General features: G+C 38.5%; 1 protein-coding gene and 1 long non-coding RNA gene across 3 annotated transcripts; one reads left to right on the top strand and one right to left on the bottom strand.

Annotated features, from left to right (window-relative positions):
• Nucleotides 1-446: 446 nt before the first annotated feature.
• On the bottom strand, nt 447-1,647 carry LOC116565575. The gene is made up of 2 exons (XR_004275508.1): nt 1,603-1,647; nt 447-584 (listed from the first exon to the last, which is right to left on the bottom strand). It is a non-coding gene; the product is annotated as an uncharacterized LOC116565575 (long non-coding RNA).
• Nucleotides 1,648-18,290: 16,643 nt separating this feature from the next.
• LOC116565358 (olfactory receptor 5H6) lies at nt 18,291-21,461 on the top strand. Of its 2 annotated transcripts, XM_032298914.1 has the most exons (2): nt 18,291-18,298; nt 20,436-21,372. In XM_032298914.1, exons 1-2 carry the CDS (start codon nt 18,291-18,293, stop codon nt 21,370-21,372), a joined length of 945 nt encoding a protein of 314 aa, XP_032154805.1. The 2 variants fall into 2 exon arrangements, with proteins under 2 accessions (XP_032154805.1, XP_032154806.1); XM_032298915.1 differs by lacking the exon at nt 18,291-18,298 and having other exon boundaries at nt 20,360-21,461.
• The last annotated feature ends 405 nt before the right edge of the window (nt 21,462-21,866 follow it).

Below are 21,866 nucleotides of genomic sequence, written 5' to 3'. Positions count from 1 at the left end.
GACGCAACCCTCTCTATCCCATCAGGTCCTCTCTAACATGACACACCCCTCTCTATCCTATGAGGTCCTCTTTAACATGACACACCCCTCTGTATCCCATCAGGTCCTCTCTAACATGACGCACTTTTCTCTATCCCATCAGGTCCTCTCTAACATGACACACCCCTCTGTATCCCATCAGGTCCTCTCTAACATGACACACCCCTCTCTATCCCATCAGGTCCTCTCTAACATGACGCACCCCTCTCTATCCCATCAGGTCCTCTCTAATATGACGCACCCCTCTCTATCCCATCAGGTCCTAACATGACACACCCCTCTATATCCCATCAGGTCCTCTCTAACATGACGCACCCCCTCTATCCCATGAGGTCTTCTCTAACATGACACACCCCTCTCTATCCCATGAAGGTAGAAACACCTGGGCTTTACCAATGCACTTTTACTGTTAATCTTCAACAGGCTGCTATTCTGAGCAGCACAGGCCATTTGACTCTCCTGCCATGTTTGGGAATCATCACTTAGGAAATAGCAGCTGTCCTCATGCCACATCCATCTCTTTGGACAAGGCTTACATTTGTGCTCTGAAAGAAGAACATAGTTTTATTTGGGTTTTATTAATAGTCTTAATAATTCGTATTATTTCCTTTCCTCTCTATGTGACATTCTCCACATTTGCTGTTTATTATTCTTTCGTTCTTTTTTTTTTGAGACTGAGTCTTGCTCTATTCCCCAAGCTGGAGTATAGCGGTGCGATCTCAGCTCACTGCAGCCTCGTCTCCTGGATTCAAGTGACTCTCCCCTTGGCCACCCAAGTAGCTGGGATTATATGCTGTTTCTTCTTTTTACATCAAAGGGGAAGTAAGTGAATCCTGTATTCTGGTTCCCTATATACCATCATAATGTGTCAGACACATAACTTGAACAAAAAAATTCAAATTAAGCACTGGGATTCAAGTTTATCTTCCTACATCAATCCCTCTTTGCTATTTTTTGTATTCTTTAATGACAATAACACAAATTACCGGAAATATCCTGTATATTAAGAATTAACCCCACCTATCTATACAAATCTTACCTTCTTTAATTTCTGTTCTCTGACTTGGTGAAACTTTGAGATTTCTCAGGAGCAAAAGAAATACATTTTAGCAACCATGACTATAGAAATTTCTGGAGATATTATAAGACCAACTTCCCCTGATCACGAAGGTGACATCTCAATTTATTTTTTTCTTATGGACTTTGTTATCAATCACTGACTGAAATTTAAGAATGACGTCACCTATAAAGAGGTACCACTTCCTCCCTGTCTTTTATTAACCTCATTGCCCAGAATAATTATAGTGACAGATAAGAGAAACTGCCCTAACATTTTATCATGTAACTTATCTCCTGATAATTTGGGGACCTATTGTTATTGTTACTTTTTCTGTCTTTCTTCTAACTGCAAGGAAATGAATTCTCCATCAACCATATGTAATTCCTTCCCTCAAATTATGACTCCCTAGGAAAAGTCTGCTAGCTAATTATAAAATGATTCTTAAGAGACCCAGTAGTTTAGTTTACTGTCCAATAAATAACTCCAAGAGAATACAGGATTACCTTTTTTTTCTCTATGTAGCTTACGACATAATTTGGTGACTGTTGTTTGCAGTGTGGTGGAGAGGTTCCTGAGTAACATGATCGAAACTATACATGTTTCTCATCAGGTGTAGAGAAACATTTCTCTGAAGCTCTTCATTGATATTTTGTAGTTCATTCACTTTTTCCATTTCTATCTTCAAAGTTATGTAAACTTCACTTTTAAAAATGACAAAAAAAATTGTAAACTCTCAGTACAGCCATCATCCTTTATCATTTGCAGAACTAATATAAAGATTAAAGGGTAGGGAAAGCCATTACTCTGCAGGAGTGAGGGAAAGACACTGCGTTCCACATTGTAAGTCCCCCTTGTGGGAGTATCACCTATCATTATTACAAATCTTCCACTCAAGGAATAAACTTTTGTTGTTAAATATTTGAAATTCTAGGTACTTTCTCTTTTAACTGAAACAGGGCTAGTACATGCACATGCTTCCCAAGACTCCCAATCCAATGAGTAGGAGAAGGCACAGAAGAGTCAGAAACAAGGTTGCTGGACGCCATACACGAGAGGGAGCGGGAGGTGCTGTGGAAAGCAAAATTAACAGGGAGGTCTAAACCTGGTGCACACTTTCATTTGAATTATTTGCTCATTCATTCATTCATTCATTTTACTTTTAAATCCTAATATGCCTATTGGAAATGAATGGATTTGTTAGACATTCAAGGGTACTTTAAAAATATTTTAAAGAATATGTCAAGAATAAGTCAAAAATCACTGATTTGTATGTAAATTGATTCTGGCATGAGAAGCTGTTAACTGGTAGACATTCAAAAAACAGAGAAGCAAAAACAGAATTTATAATAGAGAATGGAGAACACCAATCAATCTAGATATAGTATACTTTGTTTGTACAAATTTGGGAAAAGTGAGTAACTGGAAATTAACAGAGAAGCCAATATGAGTAGTTGTTGCTTGAGTAGACAATTGTGGCATGTCAGGAAAAACAATTTCAGTTATTCGTGTATCCTTCCAGTAATTCTGAGAGTTTAGCTGCAGAATAAACAAGATAGGCTGTCTCTTTGTAATGTCTTTGGGTGTCCACCTAGTAGCCTTTGGTCTTAGTCCAGATGTACACCATTTTTTATTGTAATTTTTCAAATTTTTTTCATGTTTTTTTTCCACAGGAAACTTTTATTGAATACTTCCTTTTTAGTGACTAGGGAAGTAAAAAATAGATCATTTCTCTATTTAAAAAACCGGGAATTATAAACTTTATATTTTGAACGAATTATTATTGTGACTATGTTATTTAAATCAACATTATGTATACAGGTAAAGACTAGCTAGGCAGAAGTTTGCTGCAGACACTAAATGATTTAATATTTGTAATGCAATTAGAACAGAACTGGCACAGGACAAACACCTGGAAATTGTATTTAAATATATACTTGAATGTATATTTAATGACATGAGAATGTCTGGGGAGAGGGGCCATTTTAGAAGAAAAATAAATATTACTATTTTTGCCATTTTAAATTTATAATGAGATTAGAACTCCTTATGGAAATGTGAAAGAGGCGCTTTATTTTCTAGTCTTGAGATCCAGGAAAACGTCATACAGAGATATTTGGGAGTCACTCTATTTAAAGTCAAACAATGAGGTAGCTTAGAAGAGTTATTGAGTGATGCAGTAAAAGTGGACCCAGAACGAGCTTCAGAGTATTCTATCTTCTAGAGTTTGATGTAGAAGGAAGACTCAACAAAGGCTGAGGAGGGGCAGGCATGGTGACAGGAGGATGTGTCCAGAAAGATGTTTAACTTTTTCATTTAGAAAACTGTTTAACTTTTGAATGCTGCAAGGAAGTGAAGTAGTGGAAGAAACATGTAACCTTTGGGATGAAACAGGCAGGCCATCAGTGACCTAAAGCTTAGTCTTCATGGAACCAAGGGGTCAGAAGCCAAATAGAGTTGGCTGAGAACAGAATGGGAAGTGAAGAACTGAGAGTCAGTGGCCAAAGATAATGCTTTCAAAAGTTGAGCTGCAAAAGGAAACAAAGAAGCTAAATAATAATGGAAAGGTTTAAGTGGTCAAACAAGGATTGTGTTTTGTTATAATAGCAGTTGTAGAGTATGTTGGTGCACTTAAAAAGAGAAAACAAAGAAGGAAGAGATAATAATGACACAGGAGAGAAAAGAAAAAATTATAGAAATCTGTCTTTGAAAAGAACGCATGAACTGAAAATCAGAACAAAATGAAGAGCTGTCCTTTCATAAGTAGATACTTATCATAAATACTATCTGGAAGGAAGGCATGGTAGGATAGAAATTTTAATAACAGAAATAAAAAGTGTGGGATGATGCTTTTTTCCCCACTAGAGGAAAGGAGAGAGTAACTGGGGTAGAAAATGTGTGTATTTTTCACCAGCAATATTCAACTCCAGGGCAGACTGGGTGGATATTTGTGTTTGACCAGAACTGGAGTTGTTTTTATTTATTTGTTTGGTTTTTTGTTTCATTTTGTTTTGATTTGAGACAGGATCTTGCTGTATTACCCAGACTGGAATATAGTGGCCTGATCATAGCTTACTGCAGCCTCCAACACCTGGGCTCAAGTACTCCTCTTTCCTTAGCTTCCCAAGCAGCTAAGACTATGAGTGCCCAGTTAATTTTTAAAAAATTTTTTGGAAATAGGCACAGGCAAGGACTTCATGACTAAAACACCAAAAGCATTGGCAACAAAAGCCAAAATAGACAAATGTGATCTATTTAAACTCCAGAGCTTCTGTACAGTAAAAGAAACAATCATTAGAGTGAACCAGCAGCCAACAGAATGGGAAAAAAATTTTGCAATCTGCCCAACTGACAAAGGACTAATATCCAGAATCTACAAAGAACTAAAACAGATTTACAAAAAAAAAAAAAAAAAAAAAAAAAACAAAGCAACCCATTCAAAAGTGGGCAAAGGATATGAACGACACTTTTCAAAAGCAGACATACGTGAGGCCAACAAACATATGAAAAAATGCTCATCATCACTGGTTATTAGAGAAAGGTGAATCAAAACCACATTGAGATACCATCTCACGCCAGTTAGAATGGCGATCATTAAAAAATCTGGAGGCAACAGATGCTGGAGAGGATATGGAGAATTAAGAACAATTTTACAGTGTTGGTGAGAGTGTAAATTAGTTCAACCATTGTGGAAGACAGTGTGGTGATTCCTCAAGGACCTAGAAATAGACATACCATTTGACCTAGCAATCCCATTACTGTTTATATATCCAAAGGATTATAAACCATTTTATTATAAAGACACAGATTCATTGCAGCACTTTTTACAATATCAAAGACCTGGAACCAACCCAAATGCCCACTGATGATAGACTGGACAAGGAAAATGTGGCACATATACACCACGGAATACTATGCTGCCATAAAAAATGATGAGTTCAAGGATCCCAAGATGGTCAAATAAGAGGCAGCTCCGGAAAGCAGCTCCCAGTGAGAGAGACTCAGAAGCTGAGTGAGTGGTCTCAACAATTCCAAACGAAGTGCCAGGTTCATTCTGTGGGTCTGGTTGGACAGTGGGCATAAACCAGATAGGGTAAGTCAAGGTAATGTGGGGCACTGCCCCACCCAGAAGGAGCATGCAACCAACTGGAGGACAAGGGATCTCCCACTGTGGGACTTTGGTTCGGATAGAGCCCTCCACCCAACCCCTCTACAACCCACAGAACAGGAGATCTTCACTGGGATGAAAAGCCTTAGTGAGCTGCCTGAACAGGGCAGAACAGCAACTTCGGCCACTGCTGGGCCTCTCAGCATAGATCTAGGCGGAAGCACTGGCTGACACTGAGAAAGCCAAAAAGCCAGTGGCACAGAGCTGCCTGCCCCCCAGTAAGAAGGGGAATGGAATGCAGGAAAACAGCCCAAATGGTGGGATGGGTCCCCCGCCACACAAAGCCCAGGAGGCCAAAAAACTCTCCAGTGTTAGGCACCCAGAACGTCAGCTAGAGAGCCACCAGGAACAACCCAGCTCAGTGGGTGGAAGGGAAGCTGCCTTTGCAGAAGCCAGCCTAATTTTCCTGAGTGAATAACAGACATAGCATCTCCACTCAATCTGTGGCAGCCCAGCAGTGCCTCTGCAGGCAGACAAAGGAAAGGCTGCCTCCTCAAGCAGCTACCAGAGATCAAAACTATATATCCAAGGGATAGGGAGAAACAAGCGCAAGAAGAATGAAACCATCAAAGACCAGAACGTCTCTCCCCCACCACAAGATCATGACTCTTCACCAGCAGGTGAACAAAGCAGGATGGAGAACAAATTTGATAAATTGACAGAAGCAGGCTTCAGAACGTGGGTAATAACAAACATCTCTGAGTTAAAGGAACATGTTCTACCCCAATGCAAAGAAACTAAAAACTTTGAAAAAAGTTAGATGAAATGCTAACTAGAATAACCAGCTTAGAGAAGCACATAACTGACTTAATGGAGCTGAAAAACACACCACAAGAACTTCATTAAGCATACACAAGTTTCAATAGCCAAATAGATCAAGCAAAAGAAAGGATACCAGATATTGAAGATCAATTCAATGAAATAAAAGAAGAAGGCAAGAAAAGAGGACAAAGAGAAAAGAAATGAACAAAGCCTTCAAGAAATATGGGATTACATGAAAAGACCTAATCTATGCCTGATTGGTGTACCCTAAGATGACGTGAAGAATGAATCCAAGCTGGAAAACACTCTTCAGGATATTATCCAGGAGAACTTCCCCAACCTAGCAAGGCAGGCCAACATTCAAATATAGGAAATACAGAGAACACCACAATGATACTCCTCTAGAAGAGCAACCCCAAGGCACATAATCATCAGGTTCACCAGGGTTGAAATGAAGAAAAAAATATTAAAGGCAGCCAGAGAGAAAAGTTGGGTTACCCACAAAGGGAAGAACATCAGACTCACAGCGTATCTCTAGGCAGAAACCCCACAAGCCAGAAGAGAGTGGGGGCCAATATTCAACATCCTTAAAGAAAAGAACTTTCAACCCAGAATTACATATCCAGCCAAACTAACCTTCATAAGTGAAGGAGAAATGAAATCCTTATGGCAAGCAATTACTGAGAGATTTTGTCACTACCAGACCTGCCCTGCAAGAGCTCCTGAAGGAAGCACTAAACATAGAAAGGAAAAACCAGTACTAACCAATGCAAAAAAGAACCAAATGGTAAATACCAACAATGCAATGAAGAAATTATGCCAACTAAAGGGCAAAACAACCAACCAGTAATAAAATGGCAGGATCAAATGCACACATAAAAATATTAACATTAAATATAAATGGACTAAATATTCCAATCAAGAAACACAGACTGCAAATTACAGCTAGTGCTCGACTTATGACCACAGTTGGGATCGCGGACTGGTCATAACACGATTTGGTTGTAAGTTGAGTAGGCTATATGTACAGTTGAAATGGTGCACGTGGAGATGGTAGTGCTGTCAGAAGCTGGTCCACACTGTTGTACGCCCAGCTGGGCAATGTTTGCGCTGCCAGACGCGGAGCAGTCATGGCTAGCAATTGTGGTCGTAAAGTCGAATGGTCGTAAGTTGCATAGGTGGTAAGTCGATCAATACCTGTAGATAAAAAGCCAAGAACCACCGGTGTGCTGTATTCAGGAGACCCATCTCACTTGCAAAGACACACATAGACTCGAAATAAAGGGATGGAAGAAGATTTACCAAGCAAATGGAGACCAAAAAAAATGCAGCAGTGGTAATCCTAGTCTCTGATAAAACAGACTTTAAACCGACAAAAATCAAAAGAGACAAAGAAGGGCATTACATAATGGTATAAGGATAAATGCAACAAGAAGAGCTAACGACCTTAAATATATATGCACCCAATACGGGAGCACTTAGATACATAAAGCAATCCCTTAATGACCTACAATGAGACTTAGACTCCTGCACAATAATAGTGGGAGACTTTAACACTCCACTGTCAATATTAGACAGATCAACGAGACAGAAAGTCAACAAGGAAATCCAGGACTTGAATGCAGATCTGGACCTAGCAAACTCAATAGACAGTTACAGAACTGTTAACCCCAAATCCACAGAATATACATTTTTTTTTCAGCACCACATCACACTTACTCTAAAATTGACCACATAATTGGAAGTAAATCACTCCTCAGCAAATGCAAAAGAATGGAAATCATAACAAACAGTCTCTAGGACCACAATGGAATCAAATTAGAACTCAGGATTAAGAAACTAACTCAAAACTGCACGACTTCATGGAAAATGAACAACTGGCTCCTGAAAGTAGACTGGATAAATAATGAAAGGAAGGCAGAAATAAAGATGTTCTTCAAAACCAACAAGAAAAAAGACACATTGTACCAGAATCTCTGGGACACATTTAAAGCAGTGTCTAGAGGAAAACTTATAGCAATAAATGCCCATATGAGAAGCAAGGAAATATCTAAAGTGGACACCCTATCATCAAAATTCAAAGAGCTAGAGGAGCAATATTAAAAAAAAACCTCAAAAGCTTGCAGAAGACAAGAAATAACTAAAATCAGAGCAGAACTGAAGGACATAGAGACACAAAAACCCTTCAAAAAATCAACAAATCCAGGAGCTGGTTTTTTTTTAAATTTCAACAAAATAGACCACTAGCCAGACTAATAAAAAAGAAAAAAGAAAAGAATCAAATAGATGTAACAAAAAGGGAACATCACCACTGATTCCACAGAAATACAAAACTACCAGCAGAGATTACTGCAAACAATTCTATGCACACAAGCCAGTAAATCTGGAAGAGGTGGATACATTCCTGGATACTTGCACTTTGCCAAGACTGAACCAGGAATAAGTTGAATCCCTGAATAGACCAATAACAAGGGCTGAAGTTGAGGCAGCAAATAGCCTACGAACTAAAAAAAGCCCAGGTCCAGATGGGCTTTACAGCCAAATTGTACGAGACATACAAAGTGGAGCTGATACTATTCCTTCTGAAACTATTCCAAACAATAAAAAAGAGGGAATACTATCCAACTCATTTTGTGAAACCAACATCATCCTAATACCAAAACCGGGCAGTGATGCAACTACAAAAGAAAACTTCAGGCCAATATCCATGATGAACATAGACACAAAAAACTTCAATAAAATACTGGCAAACAGAATGCAACAACAAATCAAAAAGCTTATTCATCATGATCAAGTAGGCTTCATCCCAGGGATGCAAGGCGGGTTCAACATATGCAAGTCTATAAATGTAATCCATCACATAAACAGAACCAAGGACAAAAGCCACATGATTATCTCAATAGATGCAGAAAATGCCTTCAACAAAATTCAACAGCCTTTGTGCTAAAAGCTGTCAATAAACTAGGTATCGATGGAACATATCTCAAAATAATAAAAGCTATTTATGACTAACCCACAGCCAATATCATACTGAACAGGCATAAACTGGAAGCATTCCCTTTGAAATCTGGCACTAGACAAGGATGCCCTCTCTCACCATTCCTATTCAATATAGTATTGGAAGCTCTAGCCAGAGCAATCAGGCAACAAAAAGAAAGGGTATTCAACTGGGAAAAGAGGAAACCAAATTGTCTTTATTAGCAGATGACATGATTGTATACTTAGAAGACTCCATCATTTCAGCCCAAAATCTGAAATTGATAAGCAACTTCAGCAAAGTCTCAGGATACAAAATCTCTGTGCAGAAATCACAAGCATTCCTATATACTAAAAACAGACAAACAGAGAGCCAAATCAAAAGTGAACTCCCATTCACAATTGCTACAAAGAGAATAAAAAACCTAGGAATACAACTAACAAAGGATGTAAAGGACCTATTCAAGGAGAACTACAAACCACTGCTCAGGAAAATAAAAGAGAACACAAACAGATGGAAAAACATTCCATGCTCATGGTTAGCAAGAATTAATAAGGTGAAAGCTGCCATTCTGCCCAAAGTAATTTACAGATTCAACGCTATCCCCATCAAGCTACCTATGACCCACTTCATAGAACTGGAAAAAACCACCTTAAGCTTCATATGGAACCAAAAGAGAGCCCGCATAGCCAAGTCAATTCTAAGCAAAAAGAACAAAGCTAGAGGCATCACATTACTGACTTCAAACTATACTACAAGGCTACAGTAATCAAAACAGCATGGTACTGGTACAAAAACAGGGATGTAGAGCAATGGAACAGAACAGAAGCCTCAGAGGTAATGCCACACATCTACAACCATCTGATCTTTGACAAACCTGACAAAAACCAGCAATGCAGAAAGAATTCCCTGTTCAATAAATAACGTTGGGAAAACTGGATAGCCATGTGCAGAAAGCAGAAACTGGACCCCTTCCTGACACCTTACACTAAAATTAACTCCAGATGGATTAAAGACTTAAACATATGACCTAACATCATAAAAACCCTAGAAGAAAACCTAGGCAAAACCATTCAGGACATAGGCATAGGCAAGGACTTCATGACTAAAACACCAAAAGCTTTGGCAACAAAAGCCAAAATAGACAAATGGGATCTAATCAAACTCCACAGCTTCTGTACAGCAAAAGAAACAATCATTAGAGTGAGCCAGCAACCAACAGAAAGGGAAAATTTTTTTGCAATCTCTCCATCTGACAAAGGGCTAATATCTAGAATCTACAAAGAACTAAAACAGATTTACAAGAAAAAAACAAACCCATTGAAAAGTGTGCAAAGGACATGAACAGACACTATTCAAAAGAAGACATATATGAAGCCAGCAAGCATAGGAAAAAATGCTCACCATCACTGGTCATTAGGGAAATACAAATCAAAACTACATTGAGATACCATCTCATGCCAGTTAGAATGGTGGTCATTAAAAAATCTGGGGGAGGACCCAAGATGGCCAACTAAGAACAGCTCAGGATTGCAGCTCCCAGTGAAAGTGCAGAGGGTGAGTGGACTCCGCATTACCAGATGGATTTTTATTGCTCACAGACCAGGAGATTCCCAGGCGGAGGAGCCCCACAGGTCGACAGCACGGCTGTTTTGGCCAGCGCAGCTGCTTTGCCAGTGCCTTGGCACAGGGGTTCTCCATACAAAATACACTGCTCCCAGGTGCCCTTTTAGCTGGTGATTGGAGACCTGGGAAGACTGATTGTTCATTCATCTGATTTAAAAAGGAACTGAAACAGGGAGCCAGGCCAGGACATTCCTGGGCAAAAAAAACTGCCACAAATCTCAGCACCGCTGTTTCAGGCGGTGACGCACGGGAAATGGCACAGATCCCAGTGCCCTTTCAAACACAGACTGTGAGTCAGGGAGTCAGGTGATCAGGCTCGGCTGGACCCACCCCCACAAAAAAAAAAAAAAAAAAGCAAAACAGCAATTGAAAATGCTCTGGGTTGAGAGTTTCACAGCAAGCACAGCTGAAGCTGGGACAGTCCAGCTCTGTGGTGGGGGAGAGGCGTCTACCATTACCGAGACACTCCACCACTATGGAGGTAGTCCACCATCACTGAGGCAGCCCACCGTTGCTGAGGCAACCTGCCATTACAGAGACAGTCGACCATTACAAAGGCAGGCCACCATTGCCGAGGCAGTTCTAACTACACCCATATAAACAGGACTGCAGGGAAGTTCACACGGCAGCTGGGCTGAGCCCACAGCAACTCAGCAAAGCCTCTGCAGGCAGACAGTAACTAGGCTGCCTCCCTGATGGGCATGGCAGCCCTAAAAAAAAAAGGCAGCAGCACAATGGAAACTCATAAATAAAGCCCTAACGCCCTGAGACAGAGCACGTGGTGAAAAAAAAAAAAAAAAAAAAAAGGAGTTTATGAGTTCTGCTACAGCAGACCTAAACATATCTGTCCAGCAACTCTGAATGAAAAACGGAGCTCACAGCTCAGCACTTGAGCGCCAATAAAGGACAGACTGTCTCCTCAAGCAGCACCCTGACCCCCATATGTCCAAAGAGTCACCTCATAAAGGAGAGAACAGACTGACATTTGGTGAGTATCCTTCTGAGACAGATAGCAGAAGAAACTGGTAGCAACCCTTACTATTCTGCAGCTGCTGCAGGTGATCCCCAGGCAAGCAGGTCCTGGAGTGGACTTCAGCAGTCCTAAAGCAGAGGGGCCAGACTGTGAAAAGGAAAACTAAGAAACAGAAATAATTTCATCATCCACAAACTGGAAGTTCACCCAGAGACCCAATCTGAAAGTCAGCAACTACAAAGACAACAGGTGGATAAATCACAAAGATGGGAAAAAAAACAGAGCAAAAAAGATGAAAACACTGGAAACCAGAACACCTGTCCTCCTACAAGGTATCACAACTCCTCACCAGCAGGGAAACAAGGCTGGATGGAAAATGAGTGTGATGAAATGACAGAATCAGACTTCAGAAGGTGGGCAATAAGCAACTTCTGTGAGCTAAAAAACATGTTCTAACCCAATGCAAAGAAACTAAGATCCTTGAAAAAAGATTTGACGAAAAATGCTAACGAGAATGGACAACATAGAGAGGAATATAAGTGAATTGATGGAGCTGAAAAACACAACATGAGAACTTTGCAAAGCATGCACAACTTTCAACAGCCGAATTGACCAAGCAGAAGAAAGGATATCAGAGGTCGAAGATCAACTCAATGAAATAAAATGAGAAGGCAAGAATAGAGAAAAATGGGGAAAAAGGAATGGACAAAGTCTCCAAGAAATGTGGGACTATGTGAAAAGACCTAATCTACGTTTGATAGGTGTACCTGAATGTGACGAAGAGAATGAATCCAAGCTGGAAAATACTCTTCAGGATATTATCCAGGAAAACTTCCCCAATCTAGCAAGACAGGCCAATATTCAAGTCCAGGAAATACAGAGAACCCCACAAAGATATTCCTCATGAAGAGCAACCCCAAGGCACATATTCGCCAGATTTGCCAGGGTTGAAATGAAGGAGAAAATGCTAAGGGCAGCCAGAGGGAAAGGTCGGGTAACCCACAAAGGGAAGCCCATCAGACTCACAGCAGATCTCTCAGCAGAAACCCTACAAGCAGTAGAGAGTGGGGACCAATATTCAACATCCTTAAAGAAAAGAACTTTCAACCCATCGTCTCATACCCAGCCAAATTAAGCTTCATAACTGAAGGAAAAATAAAATCCTTTGCGAACAAGCAAATACTCAGAGATTTCATCACCACCAGTCCTGCTTTACGAGAGCTCCTGAAAGAGGCTCTACACATATAAAGGAACAACCAGTACCAGCCACTCCAAAAACATGCCAAATAGAAACAGCATCAACACAATCAAGGATCTGCATCAACTAATGTGCAAAACAGCCAGCTAGCATCAAAATGGCAGGGTCAAATTCACACATAACAATATTAACCCTAAATGTATATGGACTAAATGCTCCAATCAAAAGACACAGACTGGCAAATTGGATAAAAAGCCAAAACACATTGGTGTGCTGTATCCAGAAAATGCATCTCACAAGCAAGGATACACAAAGGCTCAAAATAAAGGGATGGAGGAAGATTTATCGAGCAAATGGAGAGAAAAAAAAAAAAAAAGGAGGAGTTGCAATTCTCATCTCTGATAAAATAGACTTCACACCAACAAAGATTAAAAGAGACAAGGACATTACATAATGGTAAAAGGAACAATGCAACAAGAAGAGCTAACAATCCTAAATATATACACTCCCAATACAGGAGCACCCGGATATATAAGGCAAGTTCCTAATGATTTACAAAGAGACTTAGACTCCCCAACAATTATACTGGGAGACTTTAACACCCCATTGTCAATATTAGACTGATCAACCAGGCAGAAAATTAACAAGGATATCCAGCACTTGAACTTAGACCTGGAACAAGAAAACCTAATAGCCATTTACAGAACTCTCTACCCCAAATCCACAGAATATACATTCTTCTCAGCACTACATCACACCTACTCTAAAACTGACCATGTAATTGGAAGCAAATCACTCCTCAGCAAATGCAAAAGAATGGAAATCATAACAAACAGTCTCTCAGACCACAGTGCAATCGAATTAGAACTCAGGATGTAGAAACTAACTCAAAACCACACAGCTTCATGGAAACTGAACAACTGATTCTTGAATGTTGACTGGATAAACAATGAAATGAAGGCAGAAATAAAGATGTTCTTTGAAACCAACGAAAATGAGGACACACGTACCAGAATATCTGGGACACATTTAAGTCAGTCTCTAGAGAAAAATATATAGCAATAAGTGCCCACATGAGTTGAAAGGAGAGATCCAAAATTGACACTCTAGCATCAAAATTGAAACAGCTAGAGTAGCAAGATCAAAAAAAAGAAAAATGCAAAACCTAGCAGAAGACAAGAAATAAGTAAGATCAGAGCAGAACGGAAGGAGTTGGAGACAGAAAAACCTCTACAAAAAATAAATAAATCCAGGAGTTGGTATTTCAAAAAGATCAACAGAATAGACAGACCACTAGCCAGATTAATAAAAAAGAAAAGAGAGAATAACCAAACAGATGAAATAAAAAATGATAAAGGGGATATCACCACAGATTCCACAGAAATTCAAACCATCATCAGTGGTTATTACAAACAACTCTATGCACATAAACCAGTTAGCCTGGAAGAAATGGATAAATTCCTGGACACTTGCATCCTCAAAAGCATAAACCAGAAAGAAGACAAAACCCTGAATAGACCAATAACAAGGTCTGAAGTTGAGGCAGCAATTAAGAGCCTACCATCCAAAAGCAGCCCAGATCAAGATGGGTTCACAGCTGAATTCTACCAGACATACAAAGAGGACCTGGTACCATTCCTTCTGAAACTATTCCAAATAATTCAAAAAGAGGGAATCCTTCCCAAATCATTTTATGGGACCAACAGCATTCTGATATCAAAACCCGGCAGAGACTCAACAAGAAAAGAAAACTTCAGGCCAATATCCATCATGAACATAGGTGCAAAAATCTTCATTAAAATACTGGCAAGCCGACTGCAACAGCACATCAAAAAGCTTATCCACCATGATCAAGTAGGCTTCATCCCGGGGATGCAAGGCTGGTTCAACATACGCAAGTCTATAAACGTAATTCACCACATAAACAGAACCAAAGACAAAAACCACGTGATTATCTCAAATGATGCAGAGAAGGCCTTTGACAAAATTCAACAGCCTTTTATACTAAAATCCCTCAATAAACTAGGTATTGACGGAATGTATCTCAAAATAATAAAAGCTATTTACAACAAACCCACAGCCAATATCATACTGAATGGGCAAAAACTGGAAGCATTCCCTTTGAAATCTGGCACTAGACAAGGATGCCCTCTCTCACCACTCCTATTCAATATAGTAGTGGAAGTTCTAGCCAGAGCAATCAGGCAAGAAAAAAATAAAGGGTATTCAAACAGGAAAGGAGGAAGTCAAATTGTCCCTATTTGCAGACGACATGATTGTATATCTAGAAGACCCCATCGTCTCAGCCCAAAGCCTCCTGAAACTGATAAGCAATTTCAACAAAGTCTCAGGATACAAAATCAATGTGCAAAAATCACAAGCATTCCTATACACAAATAAGAGACTTAAAGAGACTCAAACCAAGAATGAACTGCCATTCACAATTGCTACAAAGAGAATAAAATATCTAGGAATACAACTAATAAGGCATGTAAAGGACCTCTTCAAGGAGAACTACAAGCCACTGCTCAACGAAATAAGAGAGGACACAAACAGATGGAGAAACATTCCATGTTCATGGTTAGGAAGAATCAATATCATGAAAATGGCCATACTGCCCAAAGTAATTTACAGATTCAACGCTATCCCCATCAAGCTACCAATGACCTTCTTCACAGACCTGGAAAAAAACACCTTAAATTTCATATGGAACCAAAAGAGAGCCTGCATAGCCAAGTCAATTCTAAGCAAAAAGAACAAAGCGGGAGGCATCATCCTACCCTACCAGACATCAAACTACACTACAAGGCTACAGTAATCAAAACAGCATGGTACTGGTACCAAAACAGAGATATAGACCAATGGAACAGAACAGAGGCCTCGGAGCCTACACAACATATCTACAACCATCAGATCTTTGACAAACCTGACAAAAACAAGCAATGGGGGAAAGATTCCTGTTTAATAAATGGTGTTGGGAAAACTGGCTAGCCATGTGCAGAAAGCAGAAACTGGACACTTTCCTGACACCTTACACTAAAATTAACTCCAGATGGATTAAAGACTTAAACATAAGACCTAACACCATAAAAACCCTATTAGGAAATCTAGACAAAACCATTCAGGGCATAGGCAAGGACTTCATTACCAAAACACCAAAAGCATTGCCAACGAAAGCCAAAATAGACTAATGGGACTTAATCAAACTCCACAGCTTCTGCACAGCAAAAGAAACAGTCATTAGAGTGAATCAGCAACCAACAGAATGGGAAAAAATTTTTGCAGTCTGTCCAACTGACAAAGGGCTGATACCCAGAATTTACAAAGAACTAAAACAGATTTACAAGAAAAAAACAAGCCCATTCAAAAGTGGGCAAAGGATATGAACAGGACACTTTACAAAAGAAGACATACGTGAGGCCAACAAACATATGAAAAAATGCTCATCATCACTGGTCATTAGAGAAATGCAAATCAAAACTACATTGAGATACCATCTCAAGGCAGTTAGAATGGTGATTATTAAATAATCTAGAGACAACAGATGCTGGAGAGGATGTGGAGAAATAGGAACAATTTTACACTGTTGGTGGCAGTGTAAGTTAGTTCAACCATTGTGGAAGACAGTGTGGCGATTCCTCAAGGACCTAGAAATAGAAATCCCATTTGACCCAGCAATCCCATTACTGGGTATATATCCAATGGATTATACATCGTTCTACTATAAGGACACATGCACACATGTTCATTGCAGCACTGTTTACAATAGCAAAGACCTGGTACCAACCCAAATGCCCTTCAATGATAGACTGGACAGGGAAAATGTGGCACATATACACCATGGAATATTATGCAGCCATCAAAACGATGAGTTCGTGTCCTTTGTAGGGACATGGATGAACCTGGAAACCATCATTCTCAGCAAACTAACACAAAAGCAGAAAATCAAACACCACATGTTCTCCCTCATAGGCAGGTGTTGAACAATGAGAACACATGGACACAGGGAGGGGAGCACTACACACTGGGGTCTGTTGGGGGGAAATAGGGGAGGGACAGTGGTGGGTGGGGAGTTGGGGAGAGATAGCATGGGGAGAAATGCCAGATACAGGTGAAGGGGGGGAAGGCAGCAAATCACACTGCCATGTGTGTACCTATGCAACTATATTGCATGTTCTTCAAATGTACCCCCAAACCTAAAATGCGATAATAAAAAAAAAGAAAAAAAAATAGCTGTGTTCTCCCTCCCACACGGTCAGTAAGTCTTTCGGCACCATACTGCTGCTGGGGGTTGGGAGAGGTGTGGTGTTGCTGATTCAGGACTGTTTTTTTTTCTATCATTTCATTATGTCTTTCAGAACTATGACATTAAAACCAGATACTGTGTGTGCTCACTTGACTTCTGGTTCTTATGAAGGTAGTTTTTTTCTGTGTAGATGTACACAAACTTGGTGTCATTGCAGGGGAGTATAGGTAGCCAGGGTAGAGAGAAGTAGAGCTTCCTATCCTACATCTTTCCAAGAGGAAGTTTCCTTCTTTCTTTAAAGAGTCATATCATTGTCAAGAAAATGCAAATATGGATATAAATATTACAAGTAAGTACATTAGATTCTATTTTCTGAATGAATGCTCATTAGCATATTTCTCTCTTAATTCTGTATTAACAGTACTAAAGAAAATTCTGAACATGTTACCACCATTTTCAAAATCCTTCAATAATCCTTCAATGATTTTTTTGTAAGTTGGGGTAAAGAACAAAGCCCTGAACTACCCTCCAAGGTTCCTTGAAAATGTACTCATGCTGGCCTCCCTGAACACATCTGGCCCTTCCCGCCTCCTCTCTTTGCATACCAGCCACATTTGCTATTTATTGTTTCTCCAATGATCAAGGTTCTCTGATAATTCAGGTCCTCCCATGATGAAGGCCTGTTGAGTGGCAAAAGTCCATGGACATTATTTCATTTGGAAATAAAGGCTCCTGGGAGACTCACACCAGAATTATTAAAACCAAATATGCATTTAGACATATTTTAGCTATTATAACTTGAGAAGCAAAGTTCTAAGGCACCTCCCACTGCAGTTCTTGTCTTTGGTTTTCATTGGCTTATCCCTTGACCTTTGTATAATAATATTTTCCATCAGATTTTAGCATAAAATGGGATAGCTAGGAATATGTCTAAAATTTGAGCTACAATTTGCATGGGGAAGACATCTGTATTTGTGTTTGTCTCCTGAAGGGAATCAGAAACTTTGACCTTATTAAAATTATGGTTTGATTAGCTCAGACAAGATTACACTAATCAAAGCACCAAGAATAAATTTCACATGTAAACTAAAGTTTGTACAAACATGGCAGAAGTGTCATCTATGTTACTAAACAGTGCATAAAATATTATTTCAATTGTTAAAACTAGAAGTGTCTACAATGAAAGGATGGTTATGTTTCCAGAAGTTTGTGATTTCCTTTGGGACAATCTGGACTTCTCATATATGTCCAAGTCCACAATACATACTAGAACATCTTCAGTTTGTTCCACAGGGAATCCCTGAAACCCTTATGAGAATTTCAGTTTTCCACTCAATCATTTTCTGGCAAAAGTACAGAGTTGTACAACTGAATGACTCTTCTGTTCAATCCAAAGTTATATAAACAATAGCTTCCTGAGCTTGGGAAAAGAAGCCTCTGAAAAGAATGAATATGCAATGGATTGCTACGTGTGCTATTAGTATTCCTGTGCACTTTTTTTTTTCTGTTTTAGAAAGCCTAATGGTTTTAAAGCATCTCCTAAATTTCTTTCAAAATATGGGTAAGAAAGAAAAAATATCTGTAATTTTCATTACACTTTGTAGAAATGTTGAAAATGCTATTTAATGTACTATAATTTTAGATTGGATATAAAACCTGTCCTAACAGCCAGATTGAAATTAGATAACTATTTCTGGCTTATTCTATACTTTAGTTTCAAGACTATAGCATGGGTAGGATAAACAGTTATAAGACAAAATGGTTCCTTTAATGATATTTTATTATTTTGTTAACCTTATGACTTTATATGAAAACTTGTTGTGATCCAGGATATTAAACAAATGAGACTGGTTTGATCATGATAACTCTAAGAATTTTTCAGATTATTCTGATAGAAATACTCATTCTTTTTCATTATTTACATTCTTGGACAAAAACTGTTAAGGTCCCTTAAAAATTAACGCTTGTATTCTTATACCCACTTCTGGCCATAATTTGACAGCTCATGATATTCACGTTATTTATGTAAATGAAGGATATATTTAGTGGATTCATGGCATTTCTGCCATGGCTGAATTTACAACTAAAATCCACTTTTGATCTTTTTTTCTTCTTCTATCCATATTCCAAATGTAGAATCAGTGTGTTTCATTGCCATCCTAGATCACTGTTTGTTCTCTCTAGAGGCAAGAAAAATGGGAAAATGAGTTTCTAGTTCTTTTAGCTTCTAGAGTAGTAGGTAACCTCTGACAACCCCTAAGACTTGGGTGGCAAAAAAGAGGACTACATCTTGGCAATCTTACATTGTATACCCACTTTGCACATAATTTCTAACAATGCCTTCAAATTCTACAATGATTCCAGGTAATGACTTCTATTAAGCTATAATAGACCCATATTACTGATTGAATCCCACCTAGTTGTTCAGGCATTATGCTCACTCCAAAAACTTGTCATCAATCCAAGTTCTCATCCTCAATATCTAATGTCCATCTACCAGTCACCAAGTAATTTCTCTCTTTTTCACTGACCACATATTTCAAACCAAATATGTCACACAATACTAGATACTCTACATTTTGAATTCCTTTGAATCTATTCATTTTTCTTAGCATGTCTTCTAAAGTCATTTCATACAGGGAATAGAGACTTGACATGCATTTAAATCACCTTGAGGGTATTTTCACAATACAGATTCCTAGACCTCATTTCTGAAATAATCGATTTCTGTGTTGAAACCTCACAACCTGTATTTTTCTTAAAATACGAAAACAAAAACAAAACAGAACAAAACAAAACAGAAACTCTCCCAGATGATTCTCATGTGTAATCTGATTTGGAATGCCCTTGACCTTAGTATCTAGTTTCTAATTAGGATTCCTGAGTCAGTGTTTCCTTCCTGCAGAATACTTTTACACTATAAAGAACTACATTTTAAAAATATATTATTATATGATTTCCCATCTTAAAATATTTGGTGCATGTTTATTGTGTGAAAAGTAAGGTTTGAGATCTTCACATGGCATTTGTTCCATTTATTTTAACCCAGGTGTTTCAAATATATTTTTCCTTGACCCTACTTCTGTGTCCCAGAGAGATTTTTTTCTATTACATTCAGTAAAGCCCACAGAAATGTAGTACATTCAGATAATGCATCTTTTAAAATATCAATCTGTTAACTTCCACACAATTTTCAAACCAAAGTGTATTATTTTTTCCATGTATTTAAATATTTAAATATAGAGTTCATCAATTATATTACTGATCAAAAAAATTAAGAGGGCTCTGATCATTACTTAGTTTACTTCAATACCTCTTACCTAATTTCAATTCACAATTCCATTGCAAATGTTCCTTTACATTTGCTTCATTTTTTAGAGGACATACAGTGAGGAGATGGAAGAGGAAAATGTAACATTGCTGACAGCGTTTGTTCTCACGGGATTTTTACATCAACCTGACTGTAAAATACTGCTGTTCCTGGCATTCTTGGTAATATATATCATCACAATCATGGGGAATCTTGGTCTAATTTTTCTCATCTGGAATGACCCTCACCTTCATATTCCAATGTACTTATTCCTTGGGAATTTAGCTTTTGTGGACGTTTTGTTATCATCCACAGTGACTCCGAAGATGCTAATCAACTTCTTAGCTAAGAGTAAGATGATATCTTTCTCTGAATGCATGATACAGTTTTTTTCCTTTGGAATGACTGTAACCACAGAATGTTTTATCTTGGCAACAATGGCATATGATCGCTATGTAGCCATATGCAAACCATTACTTTATCCAGTCATTATGACAAACGAACTATGCATTAGGCTATTGGTCTTTTCATTTCTAGGTGGCCTTCTTCATGCCTTAATCCATGAAGGTTTTTTATTCAGACTAACCTTCTGTAATTCCAACATAATACAACACTTTTACTGTGACATTATCCCATTGTTAAAGATTACCTGTACTAATTCCTTTATTAACTTTCTAATGATTTTTATTTTTTCAGGTTCAATTCAAGTTTTTACCATTGGAACTATTCTTGTATCTTATACACTTATCCTCTTAACAATCTTAAAAAAGAAATCTATCAAAGGTATACGAAAAGCTGTCTCCACGTGTGGAGCTCATCTCTTATCTGTATCCTTATACTATGGCCCCCTTGCCTTCAAGTATCTGGGCTCTGCATCCCCACAAGCAAATGACCAAGATATGATGGCGTCGCTATTTTACACTGTCATAGTTCCTTTATTTAACCCTATCATCTACAGCCTGAGAAACAAGAAAGTAATAGATTCATTCACAAAAATGTTCAAAAGAAATGTTTAGATATCATATCATCTCTCTTCTCTATTTACTAAAATTGTCACTAAGGTTGTGCAAGTTAGAGGTGTCTATGTTTTGTCAGCATTCAAAGATTTTGCAAAGTCCTAGCACTTTAATGACCTAAGGTGTTAGCACCTAGTAAACTAATAAATATATTCCTAATGTTATTCAACAGCATTTAAGAAATTTTAATCATGTTCATATCGTAATTGAATAATGTTAGCATAAAGCAAATAAAAATATTTCACCGTGTTGTGTGTTATTGAATGACACTTTATAAATGATTTTTCAGTTTCCTAGTCCTTCTGGAAAGTGACCTTCCTCTCAGCCAAGAAGGTTTGAACGCTGTGAGCAGATATCAGGCCAGTTTTTCTTGAGAAACTTTCTATTGTTTGACTTGATAGGCCAATCCAAATCTCATGTTGAAATCTGAATCAAATGTGGGAGGTGAAAAAGAATAGATGTGTGAGTCAAGGACCAAAATTCCTAGTGAATTG

This window comes from Sapajus apella, unplaced genomic scaffold (genome assembly GCF_009761245.1).
Source record: "Sapajus apella isolate SASKATOON/1434 unplaced genomic scaffold, GSC_monkey_1.0 scaffold40, whole genome shotgun sequence".
Classification (NCBI taxonomy): domain Eukaryota; kingdom Metazoa; phylum Chordata; class Mammalia; order Primates; family Cebidae; genus Sapajus; species Sapajus apella.
The sequence above is the reverse complement of the archived record's forward strand: the minus strand, read 5'-3'. Positions and strand labels throughout refer to the sequence as shown.